General features: G+C 36.5%; 1 protein-coding gene across 1 annotated transcript; it reads left to right on the top strand.

Annotated features, from left to right (window-relative positions):
* The first annotated feature begins 3,826 nt into the window (after positions 1-3,826).
* Positions 3,827-21,355, top strand: LOC139146250 (uncharacterized). The gene is made up of 13 exons (XM_070717657.1): positions 3,827-3,947; positions 6,187-6,357; positions 12,978-13,094; positions 13,656-13,934; positions 14,641-14,776; positions 15,704-15,914; positions 16,315-16,500; positions 17,041-17,298; positions 17,518-17,726; positions 17,958-18,078; positions 18,933-19,118; positions 20,324-20,530; positions 21,077-21,355. The coding sequence occupies exons 1-13, from the start codon at positions 3,827-3,829 to the stop codon at positions 21,353-21,355; spliced, it is 2,481 nt and encodes an 826-aa protein (XP_070573758.1).
* The last annotated feature ends 1,904 nt before the right edge of the window (positions 21,356-23,259 follow it).

Genomic DNA, 23,259 nt, shown 5'->3' with positions numbered 1-23,259 from the left:
ATGCCGGCGACCGAACTATGCTTAGGCCGTCGACGGATCGTATTGAATAAAGGTTTTACTTGTAAACCATCTGCATAGGGTCTGCCAGGGAGGGCACCACGTAAAGTTATTGGAATTATAGCGAATAAGCTTCCCGGTGTCACTAGAAATTTCATGGCGATTTCTTTCAATCGTTTTATGTTAGGGCAGTAACGAAAAGACCGCCGACGTCCTGATTACCGAGTGCATCAAACAGTACTAGTCAGTTTGAAAGAAGCATGTTACATGATAGCCAAATCAGAGGGAACCATATGAAATGTTATACAAACCCGAGGAGAGAGGCCCAAGATGACTGGGAGGGAAAAAGTGGAAGTGTGAAAAGATATAGACAGGGAAGTACGAGCCCAGGGGATCACATGTGTTATGATACGTATTCTCTTGACATTAGGGATCGTTATCAAACAGGCACAATGGTGGCGATCCAAAGTATTTGCATTCCACCTTAAACGTATCCAATGACCAACAGCACTTTGACACAAACCGATGAAGGCATTGCACTTGATGAAATAGGTTATTGAATGTTCATATAAATTGCTGATAGTTTTTTAAACAAAAACTATTTCAAAGCGAAATTGAAACTGTAATGTAATATTAGTCAAACGGTTCCATTCCTTAAACCTGGCATTTGATCAGTGCAAATGAAAACTCAGTTGTCGAAGTAGAATTGCTCCAAACAACGCCCTGGAGAGAACGTAGAGTCTGACTTCATGTCGTAAACGCAGCAGTGATTATTTCGTTTCTCTTTAATTAATGAAAATGATGCAAGTCAGCAATATTTCTCGACGATATAATTGACGAATATATTTTCAGACATACATGTACGAGCAGGCAAAATGTTACATCGAACGCACTGGTAAATTTGACGTCGTCTACTAAATGTTTTTGTATCAGATGTATACAGTAGACGTTTTGTTAAGAATATTTTATCATTCTGGGCCGAGATCATTAATCATTTAAGATTTTTGAAAGGAATTTCAGAGGCAAACTCAAAGTTTGGAGGAGATATTTACTTTTTGAGACAATAGCGATCGATATTTGGTGGACGAAACCAGTGTCGCTGTCGAGAGCAGCTACTTATGTGTTACATTTTTATTGCTGTTGTATTTCTGCAATCTACCATTGTCGTGTTGTCAGCCGAGAATTATATCCTATTGTTTTTTCTTCTGTATTTTTTTACACAAAGTTAAAAAGGCATTGACCTTTTGTACGAGCTTGGGCAAAGGCGGGGTAGAGAACATTGTGTAGTGAATGGTTTACAGGTATGGTGTTACTCTATATGTGAGTAATATAATCTATATCTTTGATTTTATTTTTACAAATAACAGGATTTTTCGGTTGAAAGGATGTGCTGCACAGTAAAATTTCATTGTCTTTCGAATAAATTCTTGTTGGCGAGTTTGCTTATTTTAAGACACCACCAGCGTATAAAAGCTATATTCAACGATCTCAGAGTTTTATTTTCATAGTCGTAACATGCTATGATCCATGTCCACTAAAATCCAGAAATCCCCCGGTGAATTTTCACTTTCGAAGAGTTATCTCACAGTTCATTGTATTTTCTCCTAGGAAGAAGGAGAAACTTAACGGCCCGACAGCGTACGCATAAGCGACCTTAGTTATGAAGAGGTTTGCCTTTGCAATCACTTGTTTATGTGGTTGGTGGATTTTTTTACCCGACGTCAATACCACGCAGTATGTACTTTCCTGTGTATCGTATATATATATATATATATTTGTGTACGTGTGAATGTGCATTTGCATGCTCGAGCGCGCGCGTGGCTGTCAGAAAGTGTTCGTGACTGTGTATGTGTGTGTGAATGCACAAGGCAATCTCCAGACAGAGATTGAAGGGAGAGAGCCTCCGAGTCGTTAACAGCGCCCCCAACAATCTCTGCTGAAAGCAAATTATATATTATAGCCCAAACATGGGACTGTGTGCCCGAGGGCAGGTGACCATTTGCCCGACGCATAGAGAAAGATAGATAGAGTGGCAACGGGTATTGTTTAAGGCGTGAAGCGGTTACGTAACCCATCCATGTTCGCCTCGCCTCAGGTTGCTCTCGCCTCTCTTTTCCGAAGAGTGCCGACCATGAATCCTTCAGTAATTTTCGGATTTTCGCCACTTGTTAAGCGAAAGTATGTTCGGCAAAGTTTGTGTTGTTGTTGTCGTGTGGTGTTGAGCAGAATTGACGTGCTGGCGAAAACGGAAGTGTTTTGAGCTTCAGAAAAGTGAGTTTTACTGTTTTAAAAAATTCCTCTCACATTTTTATGAATATATAATGAGTGTGTTTGAACCAAATTTGAAAGTCTTGTATCGATACTGTCTGGTTTTACTCAATGGTTTACGGTCAGTCATACCCTCTTTTACAAGTGCGTCAAGGAAGGACATGTTTATGAAACTGCTGGCGTGTTATGTTTTGATTGGCGTGAAGCAGTGTTTCTGGCCTGAGAGCTCATAAAGTAACTATGGTTGCTGCGCGACTGGCAGTACGATGCCATCTCGTCGTATTTTTTGCATAATCTCGTGTAATTATCAACCACAATACAAACAAAGCCTCCAAAAAGTTTAACACTTTGAAGCTCATTTTAATATAAAAGCCGATAGTCTACCGAGACGACCATGGAACAAAAGGCATGCAAGTGTTGCCACTCTGTCTATCTTACTCTGTGCCCGACGTAAGAGGTTACACAGTCCCATGTTTTGGGGTATAATGTTTTTATTACATGCCTCTCTTACACAGTTTTAACTCCAATTTATTGGCAAATGATAGACAAATGCCATTCTTAGACGAAAATCCGTTAAAAATGGAACGACTTTCATTACCAAATGGCTATAGGCCCAGATAAATATTGAAGCGACTGTTATGCAAATTATCAATTTTTGGGCAAAATTTTCATAAAGGTTGATTTCCTGTGCAAAGTATGTAATTTAAACAGTTCTATCCCGAAGTTGTCAAGTTGGAAAAAGGTTCCGGTTCACATTCAAACGACAACTTTGCGGTTATCGACGTCATCAACCAGTTTCCACTGAATCCTAAGGAGCGCGTGACGTTCGATTTATGAGGCATGTAATAATAAATATTCCAAACTGCGACTTCTTTCAGTCCTGCGCGCGCCCAAATGGTGCAATAAACGTGACATCTCAGATTTTGATAGTAACTATCCAGCTAGAAGTCGCACTTTCCCTACACTTGTAAAAATAAAACATATTCTGCGACAACTTTGACAACCGTCTGAAAATCTGACAGCTGTTGGGGCATACATTTTGAATGTAACCTACAGCAAGGTCAATAGGTTGCAAATATTCACGAAGTCGAGGATCAAATTGAAACGTTGTATTCTTCATTTATCCATTTTGGGGGGGGGGGGTCCGAAATATCAGCTATAAAAAGACAGAAAACGTATGTTTTTGAAAACGCGCAATACCCAAAAGTGAGTGTAAGATATCGCCTAGATTGTGTGGCTTCTGCTGAGACTCCCTAGCTAGATTATAATCATCCACGCCTACAATCATTGTATGGAGATTGTGCACAAGGGTGTTTGTGTGTAAATTTGTCTACCAACGTCTGACTAGTTTGCACTACACTTACTTTTTGAGAATATTGACAATATGGATTGCGCCAACAGATCATTAACTTTTATGTGAGGAAGTTTTGGTAACCTTCGATGATCATACCTTGGTTATGATTTATAGACATACTCAGGTAACGTTTCAGTAATTTTGATCTTGTGCTCATATACGTAGGATAGAACAGTGTACTTTCCGACGTACTGGATATACTTCTCAATGGCGTTATTACACTGCTGCTACAAAAGCCCGGTACGATACCCGATGTGGGTTCGTATGGTGGAAGGCATGTACCGCTTACAGGTGAGTGTCCGTATTTTACACACAGAGAAAGCCAAACGTAAACATATGCTGTAAAAGAGGACCTTTGCGTAAGTGGTATGCGGATGTTGGAGCTTCGTTGGATCATGCTGCTGCAACCGCATAGAAACGTCTAAGACAGACAGGGAATAGCCGATGGCAGTCCTATTCCCATTGTACGACATTCAGTCACGGATGTCAATGTATTATCAAACGTTAACCAAATCGGTGTAAGCTGAAAGTTACCTTCTTTAGGGACAGTTGGTCTGCCCACACCATAAACACATGTGAAAGTGCTAATACTACGATAAAAATCACTCTTTAACAGACAAATTAAGTTCAACCTTCACGTCTTTCCATAACCTTACATTAATTATGCACCACACTAATAAAGCATACGAAATAAGGATTGATTGTTAAGATATAATATTGTAAGCTACGTGCATCGCCGCCACTTTACATGCCACGTTGTAGTTCGGTTATGTTACTATGCTAATGAACGTTGATTCTGAATTACCCTACCATGCTAAACCTTAATTTGATGAAATTCCAGCCCGGCACTTTCAAGGTAAATAAATTCTTCAGAAAGTATATTTCCTTAGCTTTTTTCGATGCATGATTGAGCTGCTTTATTTGATTTAGGACCAAGTATAAAACTGTTGGCTATCGACAATATTCATCCTATTCGTATTACGTGACGGGGACATGCGAAGTTTGGTGTTCCTCTGGAGAACCAGAATGCGGTACGTTATCTTATACCCACTTATTTTAAAAATTTGAGAATATAGACGGCTAGTTGATTTTAATATCCATATTTCACATAATCAACGGCACGCCAAGTAGAAGAAAGATTTTTTATTTTTTATCGTTTCAATAAGTATGTTTATCACAGTTGTCCTGACTATCCCCATGGTGGCGCGCTTCAGAAATCCCACCAGAATAATGTTCTGTTGAAAAGACATGGCAGCTTGAACTTGATCAGAATTGTTTATTCCAAAGGTGTTCTTGAAATACCTTTTTCACGGTATTTGCTATTCTCATGAGGCAAGAGTGATTACAATCATACTTTATCACATATTAAGAGCATTATATCATAGCAGTATATTAATATGCGACATTGGATCATGAACAAGCTCTAAGCTAAAGAAATTCCTCTTTCGGTGTTTCTGGCACGGGTTTCCCTATATACTGTTATGATATACTAGCAATAAACCACCTCAGCAACGATTATACTTCATATACTTTTAACCATTTCACTCTGTGTATGCACTCGATATCGCTCGTGCATATAAATCGCGAACTGGTCCAAATTCCTTGTCATTTATCGCTTGAATAATTACGTTTTAATTCTAATGAAACGGGACAGCATGAAAATGTAATATTTCGGACAGGGAAATCAAATGCATAGGGATGTTTTCGATCATTGCCAGCTCAATACTGTATGCTTTTTACGTTTGCTGAGCAAAGGGAATGCAACCCAGAAAATCCCTAAATCATACGAGATTAAATTGAATGAAAGATTGAATTGCACATTTTTGACAGAACAAAGCAACTGTACATAACGTTTGACGAATTGATTGTTTAATCTGGCTTAGTTACACTTTTTTCCAAAAGCAGATATTGGAGCTGCCTGTAAAAGATTGGAAGAAACCCTGAAACAAGCTGAGCAATTGATGATTAAAATTTTCTACACACACAACTGTTAAATACATAAAAGGGCGACTCGGACGTCAAGCGTGCAAGTTACATGCTCATCAAGTAACGATGCTATAGCTATAAGATGACGTTTGTTCACTCTTTTATAGACGATTGGCTTTAGGAACGGTTATCAGCCATTATCTCCTACTTGTTATGTACGGCTTTTACTTTTCCATAAAGCGAAAACTATTTGAATCACGGGAAATAAACTTACAACTTTTCAATAAATCAGTGTCTAAATTCCAAAAGTTGTAAAAATGAAACAGGCAGCAATCACTGTTCACCCTCTTGTCGATGAAATCATTGCCTCCCTTCAGCGATGCTTTCCACTATCAACCTCAACAACCGTGTCCGGGGGTGGGGGGTGGGGGTAGTGTAAGAGTTTCGACAGGGCGAAGTTCACTGAACTAATTTGAAAGATGTTTGTCGCATTTTGTCAGGCACTTCAACTGTCTCTTCGAACTGTGGAACAAGTAACGGCTATTTATCCCCTCCACTCTAGGTGATCCTTACATAATTGCTTTACTGTATACCTTGTTCTCTGATTTAGTAATACCATTCTTTCTTTGTTCTTCCGACAGAGTGTTCTAGCCTACCAAACTGTGACATCGGGCAAAGAAGATGCAATTCTAATACCGACCAACGGTGTTTAAAATGCAAGGATGATTTTGGTGAAGATATGCAAGCATACGCCCTCTTACCGCGTCACCAGTCGGCTTATCCGAACATAGTTCAAGACGGTGTGTGTCAACGTAAGTATTGCAAGGTATTATATATTATAAAACCAACAAATTTTAATTCCATCTACATATTAAACTGTCATTGACATTATTACTGGTCCACAGAGTTCGCTAGTATTGTCGCCCACTTAAGGTAATATGCCCCTCGGAAAGTGAAAGGCTTAAACTTTTACTAAAACTGTCCTTAAAAATCTTTCAACCACTCGCTTTCCTTCAAAATCAACAATAAAAGTCGGGGGTCACCGTGGAAAATTTAGTAATAGAGAAACAAATTACCGCTGATATTTGAAATTCAAAATGGCCGCCATCCAAGTGTTTACTCTAAGGGGAAAATAAAATTTTCGAATGAAAAAAAAACTAAGACTGTGAAATATTCTCTTTCTCCAATGGCTTCAAATGACCCCCACATGAGGTAGGTCAGAAAAGAATTGTAAAACTTTAAGAGTCCGAATTTCTGTTCCCGAGGTGTATTCTACCTTCATCACCAGGTCCATTATCCTGTGCATAAAAAAGAACGTTCATATACTTGAATAACTTTGAAATGACCGCGAAAATTTACAAGAAGCAAAACCAGGTGCGCATTTAATATTGTCAGTTCAGTGTGAGATGCCAAAGTACACACACTCAGTATTTTACTGTAGAAACTATGTTTTAAGGTAGCTACAATGCAACATTTATTGTCTTTGAATTCAGATATATTAGTGAGTAGAACTACATATAGTCCATGGGCTAGAGGGGGTCTACGTGCACCCCCCACAGGATAACAAACCTGTATTTTTCAGAAGCCTTGGGATCCCTAGAATACGAAATGGAATTTTAACAGAAAAAATAAAGGGATGGAATAGCTGTTATGGTCATGTTTTGAAGGGTACCGCAAAATCACGATTTTGCAACCCAATTGCATTTTCGTCAAATCTGTCTTCTTGTAAGTCATCTTCTGAGCTTATTTTTTAACATAACCTCACTTGTTTGTACCATCAGAAGTCAATTTATTCGTCTGTAAGATGACATATTGCAACATGCAATATATTCCACAGTTTTTGTGAAATATGACCAAAACTTACCCCATACCCCAAAGTTTAACATTGCAAATTACAGTAAATCTCAAATTCTACCAATTTTTTAGCTAGGCAGAATAAAAAAATGCAATGCTTTGTATGACATTGGTTTTATATGGTACAGGGACATGTCAAAAATATGAAATAGACTTTTAACAGAAAAATATTTGGTCTCTACAGCTGTAACAGTCATATTTTGAAGGGTACCGCAATATCACAGTGTTGCAGATTTGCATGCATTTTTGTTAAACCTGCCTTCTTTTAAGACATCTGCTGAGCTTGTTTTTGAATATAATCTAACTTGTTAGGTATCATTAGAAAGATTTATTTATTTATTTTATTTAAACTTTATTTATTAATCTCGATAACTCCATAGGTTACGAAAACCTCTTTTCATGAAGGTCGAGACACAAAAAGAAACGAAACACAAATACAATCAAAGATTAAAAGAAACACAGTACAAATCACTTAAGAAATGATACAGTGCGTGAGAAAACAGCATTAACAAGTTTCGATGTACTTGGTTAATAAATAATTATGACAAGCCTTTTTAAAATCATTAACATCTTCCAGTTCCCTAAGATAAAAAGGTAAATTATTAAATTCAATTGCACCTGTTACTTGAAAAGACCTTCTGAAAAACTCTGTTCTTGCTCTTGGAATATCTAAAAGATGCTTATTTGCAGATCGTAGGTTTCTCGAAGGACGGTATTCGTTAAAAAGTTCATTAATATTGCTTTGTGCGAGCTTTTTCTTAGCTTTAAAAACTAGGACCAGCCTGTTTAATTGAATTTTAAAGCGAGTGGTAACCATCTTAATCTATGATAAATTTACTAGTCTTTAAAATCACATATTGTAACATGGCACTATCATGTATAGTATTCATGAAATATGACCAAAACTTACCTCATACCCAAAAGTTTACATTGAGAATTGCAGTCATAGCTAAAATCAAATTCTAACAATTTTTTAGCTAGACACAAAAAATCTGCCCATTTTTGCTAGGGATATGTCAGAAATATGAAATAGACTTTTAACAGAAAAAATATTGGAATTCTGTAGTTGTAACAGTCAGATTTTGAAAGGTACGGCAAAATCTCCGTATTCCTGACTTGCATGCATTTTTGTTGAAACTCTCTTCTTATAAGTCATCTGCTGAGCTTTTTATTGAATATAATGTAAGTTGTTAGGTACCATTGAAAAGATAATTTACTAGTCTTTAAAATGACATATTGTAGCATGCAATATCTTGTATAGTTTGTATGACATATGACCAAAACTTACCCCATACCCCAAAGTTTACATCTAAAATTGCAGTCATAGCTAAAATCAAATTCTACCAATTTTTTACGCAGACATAAAAAAATTGGGCAATGTTTTGTATTAAATCTGTTTTATTTGGTACGGGGACATGTTAAGAATATGAAATAGACTTTTAACAGAAAAAATATTGGAATTCTATAGCTGTAACAGTCATATTTTTAAGGGTACAGCAAAATCTCAGTATTACTGACCCGCATGCGTTTTTGTTAAATCTGTCTTCCTATAAGTCGTCTGCTGAGCTTGTTATTGATTATAACCTGGCTTGATTGGTATCATTAGAAAGGTAATTATTTAGTTTTGTAAATGACATATTGTAATATGCAATATCTTGTATGTTTTTATGAAATATGACAAAAACTTTCCCCATACCCCAAAGTGTATATCCAAAGATACTGTCATAGCTAACGTCAAATTCTACTGAGTTTTTACCTACACACAATAAAAACAGCAATGTTTTGTATTAAATCTGTTTTACTTGGTACTGAAACATGTTAGAAATATAAAATGATACAGATAACAGAAAAAATATTGGGATGTTATAGCTGTAACAGTCAGTTTTTGAAGTATACTACAAAATCACAATATTGTTGACTCGCATGAGTTTTTGTTAAACCTGTCTTCTCGTAAGTTGTCTGCTGAGCTTGGTTTTGAATACAACATGGTATTATAGGTATCATTAACAAGTTAATTTACTCGCCTTTAAAATGAAATATAATAACATGCAATATCTTGCATAATTTTCATGACATATGACCAAAACTTACCCCATACCCAATGGTTTATACAGAAAGTACTGTCATAGCTAACATGATCAAATTCCGCAAATTTTTAGCTAGACATGATAAAAAGGGCACTGTTTTGGTATTAAATCTGTTGTATTTGGTACTGGGTTATGTCAGAAATGTGAAATAGACTTTTAACAAAAAAATATTTGGATTGTATAGTTGTAACAGCCATATTTTGAAGGGTAACGCAAAATTGCAGGTTATTTTCTAACATAACCTGGCTTGTGGGGTATCATTAGTAGGGCAATTTATTCGTCTTCAAGATGACATATTGTAATATGCAATGGCCTTCATAGTTTTCCTGAAATATGGTCAAACTTTACCCCATACCCCAAAAGTTCAAATCGCAAATTATCTTAAATTCTACCATTTTTTGCTACACATAATACAAAAGGCAATTCTTGTATGAAATCTGATTTGTTTGTTACAAAAGTAGGTCACAAGTATGAAATATACTTTTAACGGGAAGATGTTTTTTTAGTAGCCATTTTGATTATTTTTGGAGGGGGAACCCATATATAGGAAATGTATGTGTTTCGGCAAATTTGCCATGATACCTGGGTACCCTTCCAAATATGATCCAAAAGGCTACAAAATCATATTATATTCCTGTTTAAAGTTAATTTCATATTTGTGACATACTTTTTAAACAAAATCACAGATTTCATAGTTTGCATACAGGCATTGCCCTTTGTATACAAAATTAATAAATTGTAAAAAATGGTAGAGTTTCAGATTTGCTGTAATTTGCTTTGTAATTTTCAACGTAAACTTTTGGGTACGGGTAAGTTTTGGTCATATTTCATGAATACTATAAAAGATATTGCATGTTGCAATATGTTATCTTAAAGAAGAATAAATTAACTTCTCAATGGTACCTAACAAGTTAGATTATATTCAAAAACAAGCTAAGCAGATGTCTTAAAAGAAGACAGGTTTAACAAAAATGCATGCAAATCTGCAACACTGTGATATTGCGGTACCTTCAAAATATGACTGTTACAGCTGTAGAGTCAAAATATTTTTCTGTTAAAAGTCTATTTCATATTTCTGACATGTCGTTGTACTAAATAAAACACAATTAATAGCAAAATGGCCAGATATTTTGTGTCTAGCCAAAAAATTGTTAGAATTTGATTTTAGCTATGACTGCAATTTTCAATGTAAACTTTAGGGTATGGGGTAAGTTTTGGTCATATTTCATGAATACTATACAAGATAGTGCATGTTACAATATGTCATTCTAAAGACTAGTATTGTATCTTTCTAATGATTCCTAACAAGTGAGATTATATTCAAAAACAAGCTCAGCAGATGTCTTATAGGAAGACAGATTTAACAAAATGCATGCAAATCTGCAACACTGTGATATTGCGGTACCCTTCAAAATATGACTGTTACAGCTGTAGAGTCCCAATATTTTTCTGTTAAAAGCCTATTTCATATTTTTGACATGTCCCTGTTCAAATATGACCAATGTCATACAAAGCATTGCATTTTTTATTCTGCCTAGCTAAAATATTGGTAGAATTTGAGATTTACTGTAATTTGCAATGTTAAACTTTGGGGTATGGGGTAAGTTTTGGTCATATTTCACAAAAACTATAGAAGATATTGCATGATACAATATGTCATCTTAAAGAGTAAATTGCCTTTCTAATGATACCAAACAAGTGAGGTTATGTTAAAAAATAAGCTCAGCAGATGACTTACAAGAAGACAGATTTGACGAAAATGCAATTGGGTTGCAAAATCTTGATTTTGCGGTACCCTTCAAAACATGACCATAACAGCTATTCCATCCCTATATTTTTTCTGTTAAAATTCCATTTCGTATTCTAGTGATCCCAAGGCTTCTGAAAAATACAGGTTTGTTATCCTGTGGGGGGGGGGTGTGCACGTAGACCCCCTCTAGCCCACGGACTAATATATTTCTCAATAAAATTTAATTAGTTTAACGGTCAGCAGACATGATGCAAACTATCGGCTACCGTGTTCAAATTATCAAGGCAATGGCTATTTCCCCGACAACCTCATTTAGCCCTATTGTGGCATAAATGTGCTTTCTGGTATTTACTTTTGTTTGGCTGTATCCCACAGTCTTTAGTCAATGGAAAACTGAACGCGCACGGCATCAAGACGTAACATTCGGTAACAGTCCACTTTGAAGCATGTAACCGTGAGCGCAGCGCACATGCAGATTTTTGGCAGGTGTACATTTTGAAGGCTTCGACTAACTGCGCTGTTTTCGCAGCGTGTCCTCTCTTAAATATCACAAATTTGAATTACATGATCAAGAATCTTGCCCATGGTTGTTACATTAAATATATTATCCATCGGTTGATATTACATCAGATAGTCAATATATTGCATGGCTAGATATATTCTTAAAGATATGTCGTAATGGTTTACTGTGACATGTGCATTGGCGTGTATAACGCCTTGCCCTTGCTTTCTAGCGCAACCCATCATATTATAACAGACAGAATGTGAAGGGGGTGTGCAAATACACACACACACACACACACACACACACACAAGTATACAGATGTCCTCTGTGGAATTTACAGTGCTCGGTGAGAAAAGAAGAGCGTTATAAATAATAACACAAATTACTTCGTTCAAGTATAAAGTAATAATATCGATTATTTAAGGTTCATCCACAATATCATGCTACTATGTACCATTCGCATAATTGGACAACAGCTGATTTCACTGACACTAAAATACTCTTTTTTAGCAGTGCTAAAATGGGCCCCTGAAGCGGCATATTCAAAAATTGCTTGGTTGTTGCATATGAACTCTACCTAGCTAAACGTAATCTGAAATAGTCCGCTTTGTTTCAAATACCGACGTCCGAATTTCGATATATAGATAAAGTGTGTTTCTGTAAATCACCTCTTATGGTAAATAAGTTGGTGTCGATGATGAAAGCATCTCCAAAGCAGCACATTTGAGTATGATTTTCGGTTGACGCGTACGGTACAGAGCGAGATCATAATGTTTAGGATGCCAAAACAGCCAGGACTATTGTTTTTGTCTAAATTTACGAAGAAAATGTTACTTCTTGTTGATTAAACTCTTGACCCGTTTTCTGTGTAAGCAGCAGGTTACTGTTTTTGTTCGCCTTGCAAGTAATGCGTTTTGCCAATATCCTTTTGATTGTAGCACAAACAACACTTTTCTCATATCCCCGTGCTTATAGTACCCTTTATTAACATTAACAACTCGATTATAATGGATGCAATTGGGAGCGTTATCCTCACAGTTAATTAAGCTTGTAAAAATATTTTTCACAACTGTTACAATACATACAGACGATTAAAACACGGGACAACACCCGCAAGTGGTCATAATGGCGTCTTGTACATGCATAAATTTCGGTCGAATTGTATAACAGTTCGGTACTTTGCCTGTCCAACATTCTGAATGTTAAAGGTACTTTCTTTCCCAACAATGTTTTTAGCCCGATGTTCATGGATTTCAAACAGTACACTCTGTTACCCGGGAGAGTGTCACCCGGAAGGTCCTCCAAGTACATGTAACTGTACGACAGGTTTCTCTGGCGTAGGATGTTTAGCAAGTAGGTTTATTTAGAGCTTGTATAAGACAAATTTGTATCTTTCCGTAATTTTTGGCAGAATTGTTTCTATCTTCCTCTAATGAAGAACGATGCATTGACCTAGTGTAAACGTTATATATTATGCCTTTTAATGTGAAAAATTCTTCTACATTTGTTTGTCTTAATGAGAGTTTTGAGTAAACTGATCAAACGTAAACGACAGTAAAATCATAAAAATTTGACGGCATATCCTTGTCCGTCTAATTATAAAAATATCTGTAACTAAAACAAGTACGGAGTAAATAACTTTCTCGCCTGGGTTTAACGATCCATTTGCTGTCATACACTACATATTACATCTTTTAACCTGCCATATGATTTTGTATGACGACTTTCCATAACAAAGGAAATTGGTAACAAATACGAACACGTACAGCTACCACGAAGTGTGTATACTAACTACGATATCATATAGTACTTTTCTGAGAATACTATTGTCAATGATCACATCAGTAAACATACGTGTACTTCTTTTGGACGGTTATAATCATTATTTCCAGTGGTAAATTCTTGACTTTGCAGTCGATAATGACCCAGAACCCCTTGAATGTTGGGCAAAGGTGATTAGAATGGTTGATGGAAATAAAATCGATTGGAAAGAAGCAGAGTGCGTGACTTCACAAAACGAGACTGTCTATGTAAATGACGAAGGAATAAATCACATAGAAGTAGCTTGGACAACATTCTTCCGGGGTGCAGAAAGCTATCCTTCAAGACCTGTTTATGTCAATGACTTTAAAGTTGGAGTTCTTGGTTCTTGGTCTGTGTACCGTATTTATTCCGACAGTATAAATTCAAATTGTAAGTGGGCGTTATTAGATTATTCATCCTAGCACAATATTTAAAATATTTTTCCGTCTTATTTAATGTGTTAAGAATTAGTATGAAGTGATCAATCAACTTTGAATGGACTCACAAGAAGAAATACTGCAGGTGAAATGATAGGCTGTATTGAATGTCATGTTTTCTTTCTTTTAAAACGCATGATAATGTACAAGGTATCTTAAGGGGAGGCTTGTGTAAACACGGAGATACGAATATATTTCATTCTATGAACTTTGACTTTAAACAAGGAAGTTGATATAGAGCAGCCAATTACCAAGACGCCTAAATCAGATCCAACGAACATTTGCAGTTGTCCGTTAAAGTACATCTTTGTGTGTGAAGTCCGAAAAAATTAAAGTGAAGTAGCACAAACGCCTGTTTTATAATATGCAACTGCAACTGAACGAAAACGAGATATTAATTAAGTATGATTCAACAGACATGGAGTTCCTTCAAATAGTTTTCGATGTAGAAAATTTTGTTTAGTTTTGTTGAGGAAATTTACCATCAAAGACATTGAAGTTAATTGGCGTTCTTGGTTCTTGGGTGGTGTTCTATAGTCTTGCTTATTCTAAAAGGAAAATTAACCCTTCATACACGTCAATATTGCGTTTCTTAATGTAAACATATTTCTACCTCACAGTAACAATTACATGTTTTGATTTTTTGTTATACCTCGCAGCCACTAATGGTACAATGTCAATTACTAGATTTTGTGACTCGCTTGTGAACGCTTCAGAGGCTAACCCGTCAGTAGGCACTCCAATAGACTGCCTGGCTACGGAGAAAACGCATTATGAGTTCAAGGATTCTGATATGTGAGTACTTTACTGTTTTTTATTGAATTTACCAGCATTGCATGCACACTGACATACCGAAGCAATATATTATATTATATCATGCTACCATGCGACATTCTGATTGGACGAGAGCTTACTCTACCGATACTGTTCAAGCACTGATAGCAGTGGTAAAACGGGCCCCTAAACCAGCTTTTTTGAAAATTGCCCAGTCGGTGCATTTGAACGATGTAGCTCTGACCTTAATCCGGAACAGTCCGCTTTGTTTCAAAGACCGAATTCGATTTCGATACAGAGATAAAGTATGGGTCTGTACCTCACCTCTTGGTGAAAATAAGCGGAGGTCGATGATGAAAGAAATCTCGGACTCCAAAGCAACGCATTTATTTGGGTATGATGATGTACAAAATTGTATAGGGTAACAGTGCACTGTGTAGTTTGCTTGATTCAGCAGGAGTCGAGACGCGACATGCCGCTACATGAAGCTACTATTCATTCATTCATTCAAATAAATTGAAACTTCCTCACAGTAACCGTACGTCAGATATTCCTTCCTAAAGTTTGGATTGTAATAGACCAGGGTGTTCTAACGAAGAAGTTCTGTTTAGTTTAGTTTAGTTTAGTTTAGTTTAGTTTAGTTTAGTTTAGTTCTGTTAAGTTTAGTTTAGTTCCATATAGCACTCGCCTATCGGCTCGTGCTATATGTCGCGCATTGGAACAAAATCTCGTGTATACCCTCCTGCGGCGGCGGTTATTGCTTAATTTTTCTTTTTGTTCAATCAGGAAAATAATAATACCATTGAAACTACTAGACACCCGTCTAGAGCAATATCAGTTTTGTAATTTTTAATTGAAATTCATAGGGCAGCGAAATAGATTTTCAGATGGATTTATTTGTTTCATAATTTTTCCTGTATCTCTGATTTCTATATGCCTGTTTTACAGTCTGCAAATTGACACAACTATCGTAAATGGTGGTTATGTAGAAACATCAGGATACCCGGACCCAGATGAGCTTCAACGCTACTCCTACAAGGGAAATACATTGACAAATACTGTGACTTTCACATTTGATTTCGAAGCTCCATATCACTGCTCATTGCAAACTTCTTGCCATGAGAATCTATTGGACAGAAGTCTGCCATTTACAAAACAGGTACTATTACTGACGGCTAACCCCCGAAAATATAATAAAAACTAAAACTAAAAACTAAATATATGTTGATACAAACATTCAAATAAGCAAAACCAGAGTCATATTTTCTGAGTGATACGTCACAATACAAGTTCTAACTGTCAATCAATAGGCATAGTGTATATGTGATGTTGCATTGCAACATTTATATACTGAGTAAACGAGGGGGCAAACCAACACGCAATTTATTAAAATATCTGTGAACATTTAGATGTAACTTATAACTTGGAAAACATATAATGTCAATACAGTGTGAAAATCTAATTTAACATTTCTGCCACAAAAAACGAATGGATAATATATGCTGTTTAATTAATGAGGTTTTCGAACATTTAAAAATATTTAGATTTGTGTGTTTTAGGAAAATTTGAGTATCTCTTGGTCTGGCTGGGAAGATGAGGTGTCGTATGTCCACCATTACGAAATCAATGTGTTACCATCTCAGTCAAACAATGGCTATTTGAAATGCTCCGAGGACAGAGCAACAGCAGAGAAATGTGACGTGTATGCACCGATGTCAATTGTTCAGTTAGGCTTCAAAATCCAGGTAAGAATATCACATGTGTATACTTTACATGTATTATCCTCGTAATATGTTTACCTAATGTGAGAGACATGCACATATTATGATAATTTACGCTAAAGATATTGAGCTCCACGCAGATTTGCAATAGACATTAAAATAAATTTCGTAACTTTACAGGTTATATTGTGTTCTCCTGACGGTGACAGACAAGGCTGGAAACCACGATAATGCGATGAGATACCTTATGTTTGACAACGTGAACACACCTCACATTGATACCACCGGTCACTATCCTATGACGGTAGAATCAGCAGCTCAGAATACCAGCTACACATGGATAACCAACGCGAGTCCAACGGTAAATTAGGTGATAAAATTAGGCAGCAATTTTTAAAGCTCAAAAATCAAACTTCATCTTATAATTTTCTATTAATTTACCTTAAAATGTATAAGTATATTTAAAACTTGAAAACGTGCTCATGCAGAGATTACTGTAGTTATATAGATATTGCTATCTTATTTATCATAATGAAAATACCTGTACACTCTTCATCAATATAGATTCAAGTTAAATGGACTCGTCATTTTGCCAATGAGTTTCACAAGAATGCGGACTTGTTAAATGCAATCGACGATTATTCCCTCAATGTTTTGCCAGCGTATGATGAATTGACAGGCCAGCCACCACATACAAGGTCACGTGAAGCAATACCGAATGTTCATGGAATCATTAAGTTTGAGGTTGCGATCGGGGTCGACCAGCAGGGAGGAGAATCTTTGACGGGAGCACCGGAATGGTTTGATGTTAACGATGTAGAAGTAAGTGGCGCTTGCTACAAAGTCTATTTACATAACAATGTCTTCAGTAGGTTGTTTTTATAAACATCAGGTAAATAGAGTTTTATATTTATTCTATCATTAGTACCTTAATGCTCTTGAACTTCTCTAAAATTTCTAATAATACAACGTTATTGTGTCACAATTAGGTAATCGTTGGTACTCCAAACCAAAATGTAAACCAATTTCGTTGACATTTAGGCAGAAGAAGTAGAAATCGCTATTTCTCATCAAGATGGCGATACTATCAGAATCTGGATAAAAGGTCAAGATGCCATGGAGAATATCATCGAGGATAACGTCACAGTGCACTCAGATTCTACCCCGCCTGAAATTGGTGAGATGTACCTGACTCGCAGTGGAGTTGAGTACCTCGCTGTTCACAATTCAGAAGATCTGCATGAAATGAGGTATATATTCTGTTTCACAACTTTCTCATTGGCAAAAGTGTTCGTAAGTTAGTACGTACCCAAATGGTTTCTGAAGGTTGTATACACATGGCTGTTTAACTTATGTTATGATTCGATTGTAGAATATAGTGCTATATTGTTTTTATATCTTTTTGGGACGAAAGTATATTATTCAGTCCGGGATGCTCTAATAGCAGCTCTGTTTTCTAATTCATTACTATTTCTCTGTAGAGTGATATTTGATGCCTTTGATGATCACAGTGGTCTCTCTGTTGTCCACTGGGAGTTATTCGACATGAACAACAACAGCTTGATACATGGTGAAGGCAGCTTACCTGTTGTTAGGGCGCCTGTGAGTATAATGTGCAGACAAGGCTTCTGTTTTGACCAGAGGAACGTTATGTCTATGAGTCAGATCGTTCACATCTCGTACTCGTATTAAGCCTTTCATTATGAAGAAAGCACAATAACTTCATCCATAATCAACAAATGTATTAAGTTCAAATGCATATCTAAATATATAATGTATAATAAAATTCTACATATATGAACAGTTAATCATGCTATTCTAGCCAAGTAGATACACTTCTATGTCTGTTGTTAAACCTATATAAAGGCATGCAGATAGCGCTTTGCAATGACAACAAACTGTTCCACAGTCTTTTCTAGTAGCTCCGATGCACAGTGAAATGACACTACCTACTCTAGCTAAGGCCCTGTATGTTAATAGTCATTGCAAACATATTCAAACGCACAGATACAACAAGTTTTGTAATGGAAATACTGTTCAGTTATTGCTTCTCATCAAATTTATAGTATAATGACACTTTTTGACAAAGTAAATTCAAAAGAACACAAATTTTAAGGATATATATATATATATATATATATATATATATATATATATATATATATATATATATATAAGTGTGATATATAAGTGTGTGTGTCTTTGTGTACACCTACCTACCTACCTACCTACCTACTTACTACAATATGTATGCATTTTGTAAACCGATCTGATAATATACCATCGTGCTTTGCACAGAAGGATCCTTATTTAATGATGTTTTTGCTTTACATTATCTCTAGCGTCGCTTATGGTTCAGAAAGAATCTTATTTTCTTTGTCGTCTTAGTCATTATCGATAAGAGGGTGTTTATTTAAATGTTTAGACGATTTTTAGATTTTATTATTTCTTCTTAGGAACTAAACGATTGCAACCCTCCTGAATGTACATGCATTCCATTGGGTGAGTGTTACTACAGAAATTTCACCATCGAAATGAACAAAGAACTGATGACCATCCCGATCGGAACTCATGGCTACGATTACGTATTTTCTGTGACTGTGACTAATAACGCGATGTTGCAAAGAACTCGTCAGTTTCAGGTATTGATGACTGGTCCAAGCTTATTAACTACTTTTCAAACAAGACAATTGAAGGTGTATGGATAGATCGATGTAACCCATATGATAGTATAGCTATATGCTATCAAATTATATAGCCCAGTTCCTCGGTGTGATATTTAAATAGTTGATGTGATTTTCCACTCATCTGGCACTGTTCGCATGGATTTTAGTGGCAGTATATCAGCAAACGCTGTCAATGTCTGTAAACCGGCCTCTCATGCTCTTTAGAAGACAAGTAAAATCCCCAATATACTTGATCAGCCTTCAACTGAGAAACTCATACATGCTTTCATATCTTGTTTGTATTATTGCAAGAGTTTACTTTTCGGGCTCCCTTCATTTGAAAAACACAAACTGCAAACAATTCAAAATTCGGCAGCTCAACTTGTTACAATGAACAGAAAAAAATGATCATATTACTCCCATTCTTCGTCACCTGCATTGGCTCCCTGTTCAACGACGTATCCAATTTAAAATTATTTGTATTGCTATTACAGTTCTCTGTAGTCATGCACTATCTTACCTTGATGAGCTTTGATAAGGCGTACGAGTCACACCTTGCGTTGCTTTGCAAGTGGGGAAATTAGTAACATCAACCCATTGGTCGCACATCTTACAATAGAGATAAGGCTTTTTCAACTTGTGCGCCTGGTTTGTGGAATTCATAACCGTCAAACCTTCGTTCACTTCAGTCAATCGATAATTTTAAAGTCGGGTTAAAACTACCCTTTTAACTCATTTTATAAGTGAGTTTTATATAATTTAAGTCTTTTTATACATGAGTTTTATTTGTTGATCTATTTTAACCATTTCATGATGTTTTACAATTCTCTATTATAAGAATAAAGATTACGATTTTTTTATTATAGCAGCGTACACTGTTGCAATCTTTGTTCATTCATGTAAAATATCATATGTTTGCTTCCATGCTGAATCAATAAGCTAAGCACTTCTCTCGAACTGAAGTCAATTTTCATTCTCCATTATGTAAGCCAAATATCATACCTGTTTAGTCCTGAGTTCGCAACTTGAATATACCTCCCGATCTCTCAGTCATACCTGTTTAGTCCTGAGTTCGCAACTTAAATATACCTCCCGATCTCTCAGTCATAACTTGTGAAAAACACTGAAACCATATTTGTGAATATTGTTGTTGAATGAGCTGCCTCATTAAATTCTTTCAGATAACAGTTGACAATAGTCCGCCCCACGACGGCAGTGTACATGACAGCTTGCCCGACTACCAGGATGTAGACTACCAACATGGTACGCAGATATTTGCATCATGGGATGGATTCTTTGACAGAGAAAGTGGAATAATGTTGTATGTATACTACTTTGGAACTGACTGCTTACATGACACCGATATAACTTTCCCCATTGAAGCTCCGGTAAGTTCATACAGTTAGTACATCTTCAACATTTCGGGTCATTATACTGCTCTTGTTCTCAGGGATATTAATTGAAAAAGGAAACGTCAAAACTCAGTGAGAGATATAGCAAGAGTGATTGGGGACCTAGATGTTGCAGGGGTAGCGTACCTATTATGACTGGATACTGAGTTCACGACTCTTGCATGATGTGCCGTTCAACAAGGAAGATTGCTCCTAATGGCCCAATTGTGTAGTTGGTTGTTGGTACCCCTTCAGTTCCTTTGTTATTTGTTTAATCATTTTCTAGCTTTATTTAAGAATACTTCTTTAGTGCGATACCCTTATATAGAATGGATAACGTTTATGCCTCCGGTTTTTTAAACATTGCCTTCATTTAATAAGGAAGTGCCTACTCTCTCTTATCTGTTATTTCCTTACTGTCTGGTCAATGATATCTGCAGAGATATACCATAACAAAAATCGAAAATTCCCTTCAAATTTGTGGTGCCTACCTGGCAAAGAAACGAAGGTGTATGACTTGTCATGAAATTAATCTTCATACAGCTATTGACTACCACATCTACCCAAGCTGAATGGACAGTGCCCTTGCCAGATCGGTATCACTGCACGGTCATCGCTTACAACCGTGCAATGCAACCGTCAAATCCTGTGTGTTCTGACGGTGTCACTGTTGATGCCAGCGAACCAATCATAACCGACGTTGTAGTTGATGATATTTACATCAAGGCTGGTTTAGTTCAAGATGGAAATGGTACAGTTTGGTTCATTAGCGAAAATAGGGAAAGACAAAGAGTTCTCAACGCTTCAGAGGCATGCATGTAAGTTGATTTGACATATCCATGCCAATAACAAGCAAATGTGGTTTATTAATGAACGTATAATATAACCTTTAGATTTGATTTTCTCCAAGGAATTCATCTAGACCGGCCATAGATGTGACCCTGTTTCCTGTTTCTGAAGTAAAACAATTTACAACACTCACTGATGAAGAATGTAAAGAGTTCGGGGGTGTACCGAACCGCATATACATGAAGAAAGAAAATCATGTAAGTTTGTAAAGCGTAAAGAAGAACTTAACGAATGAACTTACTCCCTCTTGGATATCACAACATCGTAAAATTGCAATAATACACGCTTAGATATGTGACGGGATATATAAAGTGTTCGTTTGAACATAACATGTGCTTTCCCTCACGCAGAATGCAGAGAGTATTCCTTGCTAATCTTCCGATTATATACCTAGTGAAGCATTTTGAATTGTACTGCTCTTGTTTTTAGCATAACCGTAAATTACAAACATGAAAGTGAGTTTTTAGCTTACTGCAATGGCATAACGGGTCACTAAGCTTACAGCAAAGTATCGAAGTACAGTTAATCCACAATATTTCGTATGGTATTGCCATATTATTTAACGTATTTACCACGAGCGTGAATCTGTTTATAATTCAGTAAATTCTAGAAAGGATTTGAGCTCACAACGTACGGCACCAGTTACCTAGCAAAGACAACAACGTTCAAAACCACTCTTCTATTTCCCCGCCGTTAAGAAGCGTGGTTCAATAATCGATCTATAATTATTACTTTTCTGACTGCGATCCCTCTAGACGCTGTAGAGTTAATGAAGCGCCCGCACTCTCACACACTCGCCATCACGCATCGCTAACCAATTCCTATCAAAGGAATGCATGTATCGCTCACACTGGGCGAAGGACTAGATAAAAACAATGTTGTCGCTCCATAATTCCGGATGAATAGTCTGAAATAGATGTTTATTGTTACAGTTGTCTCTGGCATGGAAGGGCATGGACGCAGAGAGTGGTATCTTCGACTATGAAGTTGGCCTAAGTAGTGTGCCCTCAGGGTTAATGCCTGATATTCTGCCATTCATTTCTACCAAGTCACACCCTACCTTTCTGACCTACCATCCTAATCTTGGCGAAGGTGTTGAGTTCTACATTGTGATAAAGGCAATAAACAGAGCAAACCTTATCACCACCGAGGTAAAGCAGATAACGCCAAAACTGGACAAAACAATAATAACATGTCTCTAAGTTTCTGTTCAGCTCTAATAGTATTGTGCAAAAGCCAATGCATACAGATATAAAAAATGCATAAATATCATAAGATATTAAATGTAATATCCTGATTTCAGGAAAGATCCTCTCCGTTGTAAGATACGATATACTCTAGTTTGACATATCCCAACTTTAAAACTATTTTAATCCTAATTATACGTTCTTTCGAAATGGGATATGGTCTAAATAAGGGCAATCAGTAAAGCGAGTACAGGCCAAGGGGCCATGAGGAAGTATATTCAATTAGCAAGCTGGTTTTGTAACATATTAACATTAATTAGAGCCATTAACGTGATATGAGGTATGTTCAGGTAACGCTTTTAGCCAAAACTTACTTGGAAATACTCGCTCAATAGAGGTACTTATATGGGTTCAAATATTGAGAATACACAGACACAGCGGCTCGACGTGACTATGATTGCTTTTTGCCAGACCAGCTAACAGTTACATTCTTTCAGTAGCTTGTAGGACCAGTGATCGTTGAGGTGACACCACCCGAATTTGATGGTGAAATAATAGTAACATTAGAAAGCGATGATCTTGGAAGAATTTACCTAGTTGCTCGTTGGGATCAAGACGCATTCTATGACGATGACGAGTTAGATCCATTGGAGGATTATCAAGTTGCAGTTGGTACGTTGTTTAGAAAAG

The sequence above is a fragment of the Ptychodera flava genome, chromosome 12 (assembly GCF_041260155.1).
Source record: "Ptychodera flava strain L36383 chromosome 12, AS_Pfla_20210202, whole genome shotgun sequence".
Lineage (NCBI taxonomy): Eukaryota > Metazoa > Hemichordata > Enteropneusta > Ptychoderidae > Ptychodera > Ptychodera flava.
This window is presented reverse-complemented; position numbering and strand designations above follow the sequence as displayed.

Bases quoted from the DNA above. Each gene is read 5' to 3' on its own strand.
- LOC139146250 (XM_070717657.1), top strand. From the start codon at position 3,827: ATGGCGTTATTACACTGCTGCTACAAAAGCCCGGTACGATACCCGATG. The intron at 14,777-15,703 runs GTGAGTACTTTA...CCTGTTTTACAG, and splicing joins GAGTTCAAGGATTCTGATAT to TCTGCAAATTGACACAACTA. The intron at 18,079-18,932 runs GTGAGTATAATG...ATTTCTTCTTAG, and splicing joins TACCTGTTGTTAGGGCGCCT to GAACTAAACGATTGCAACCC.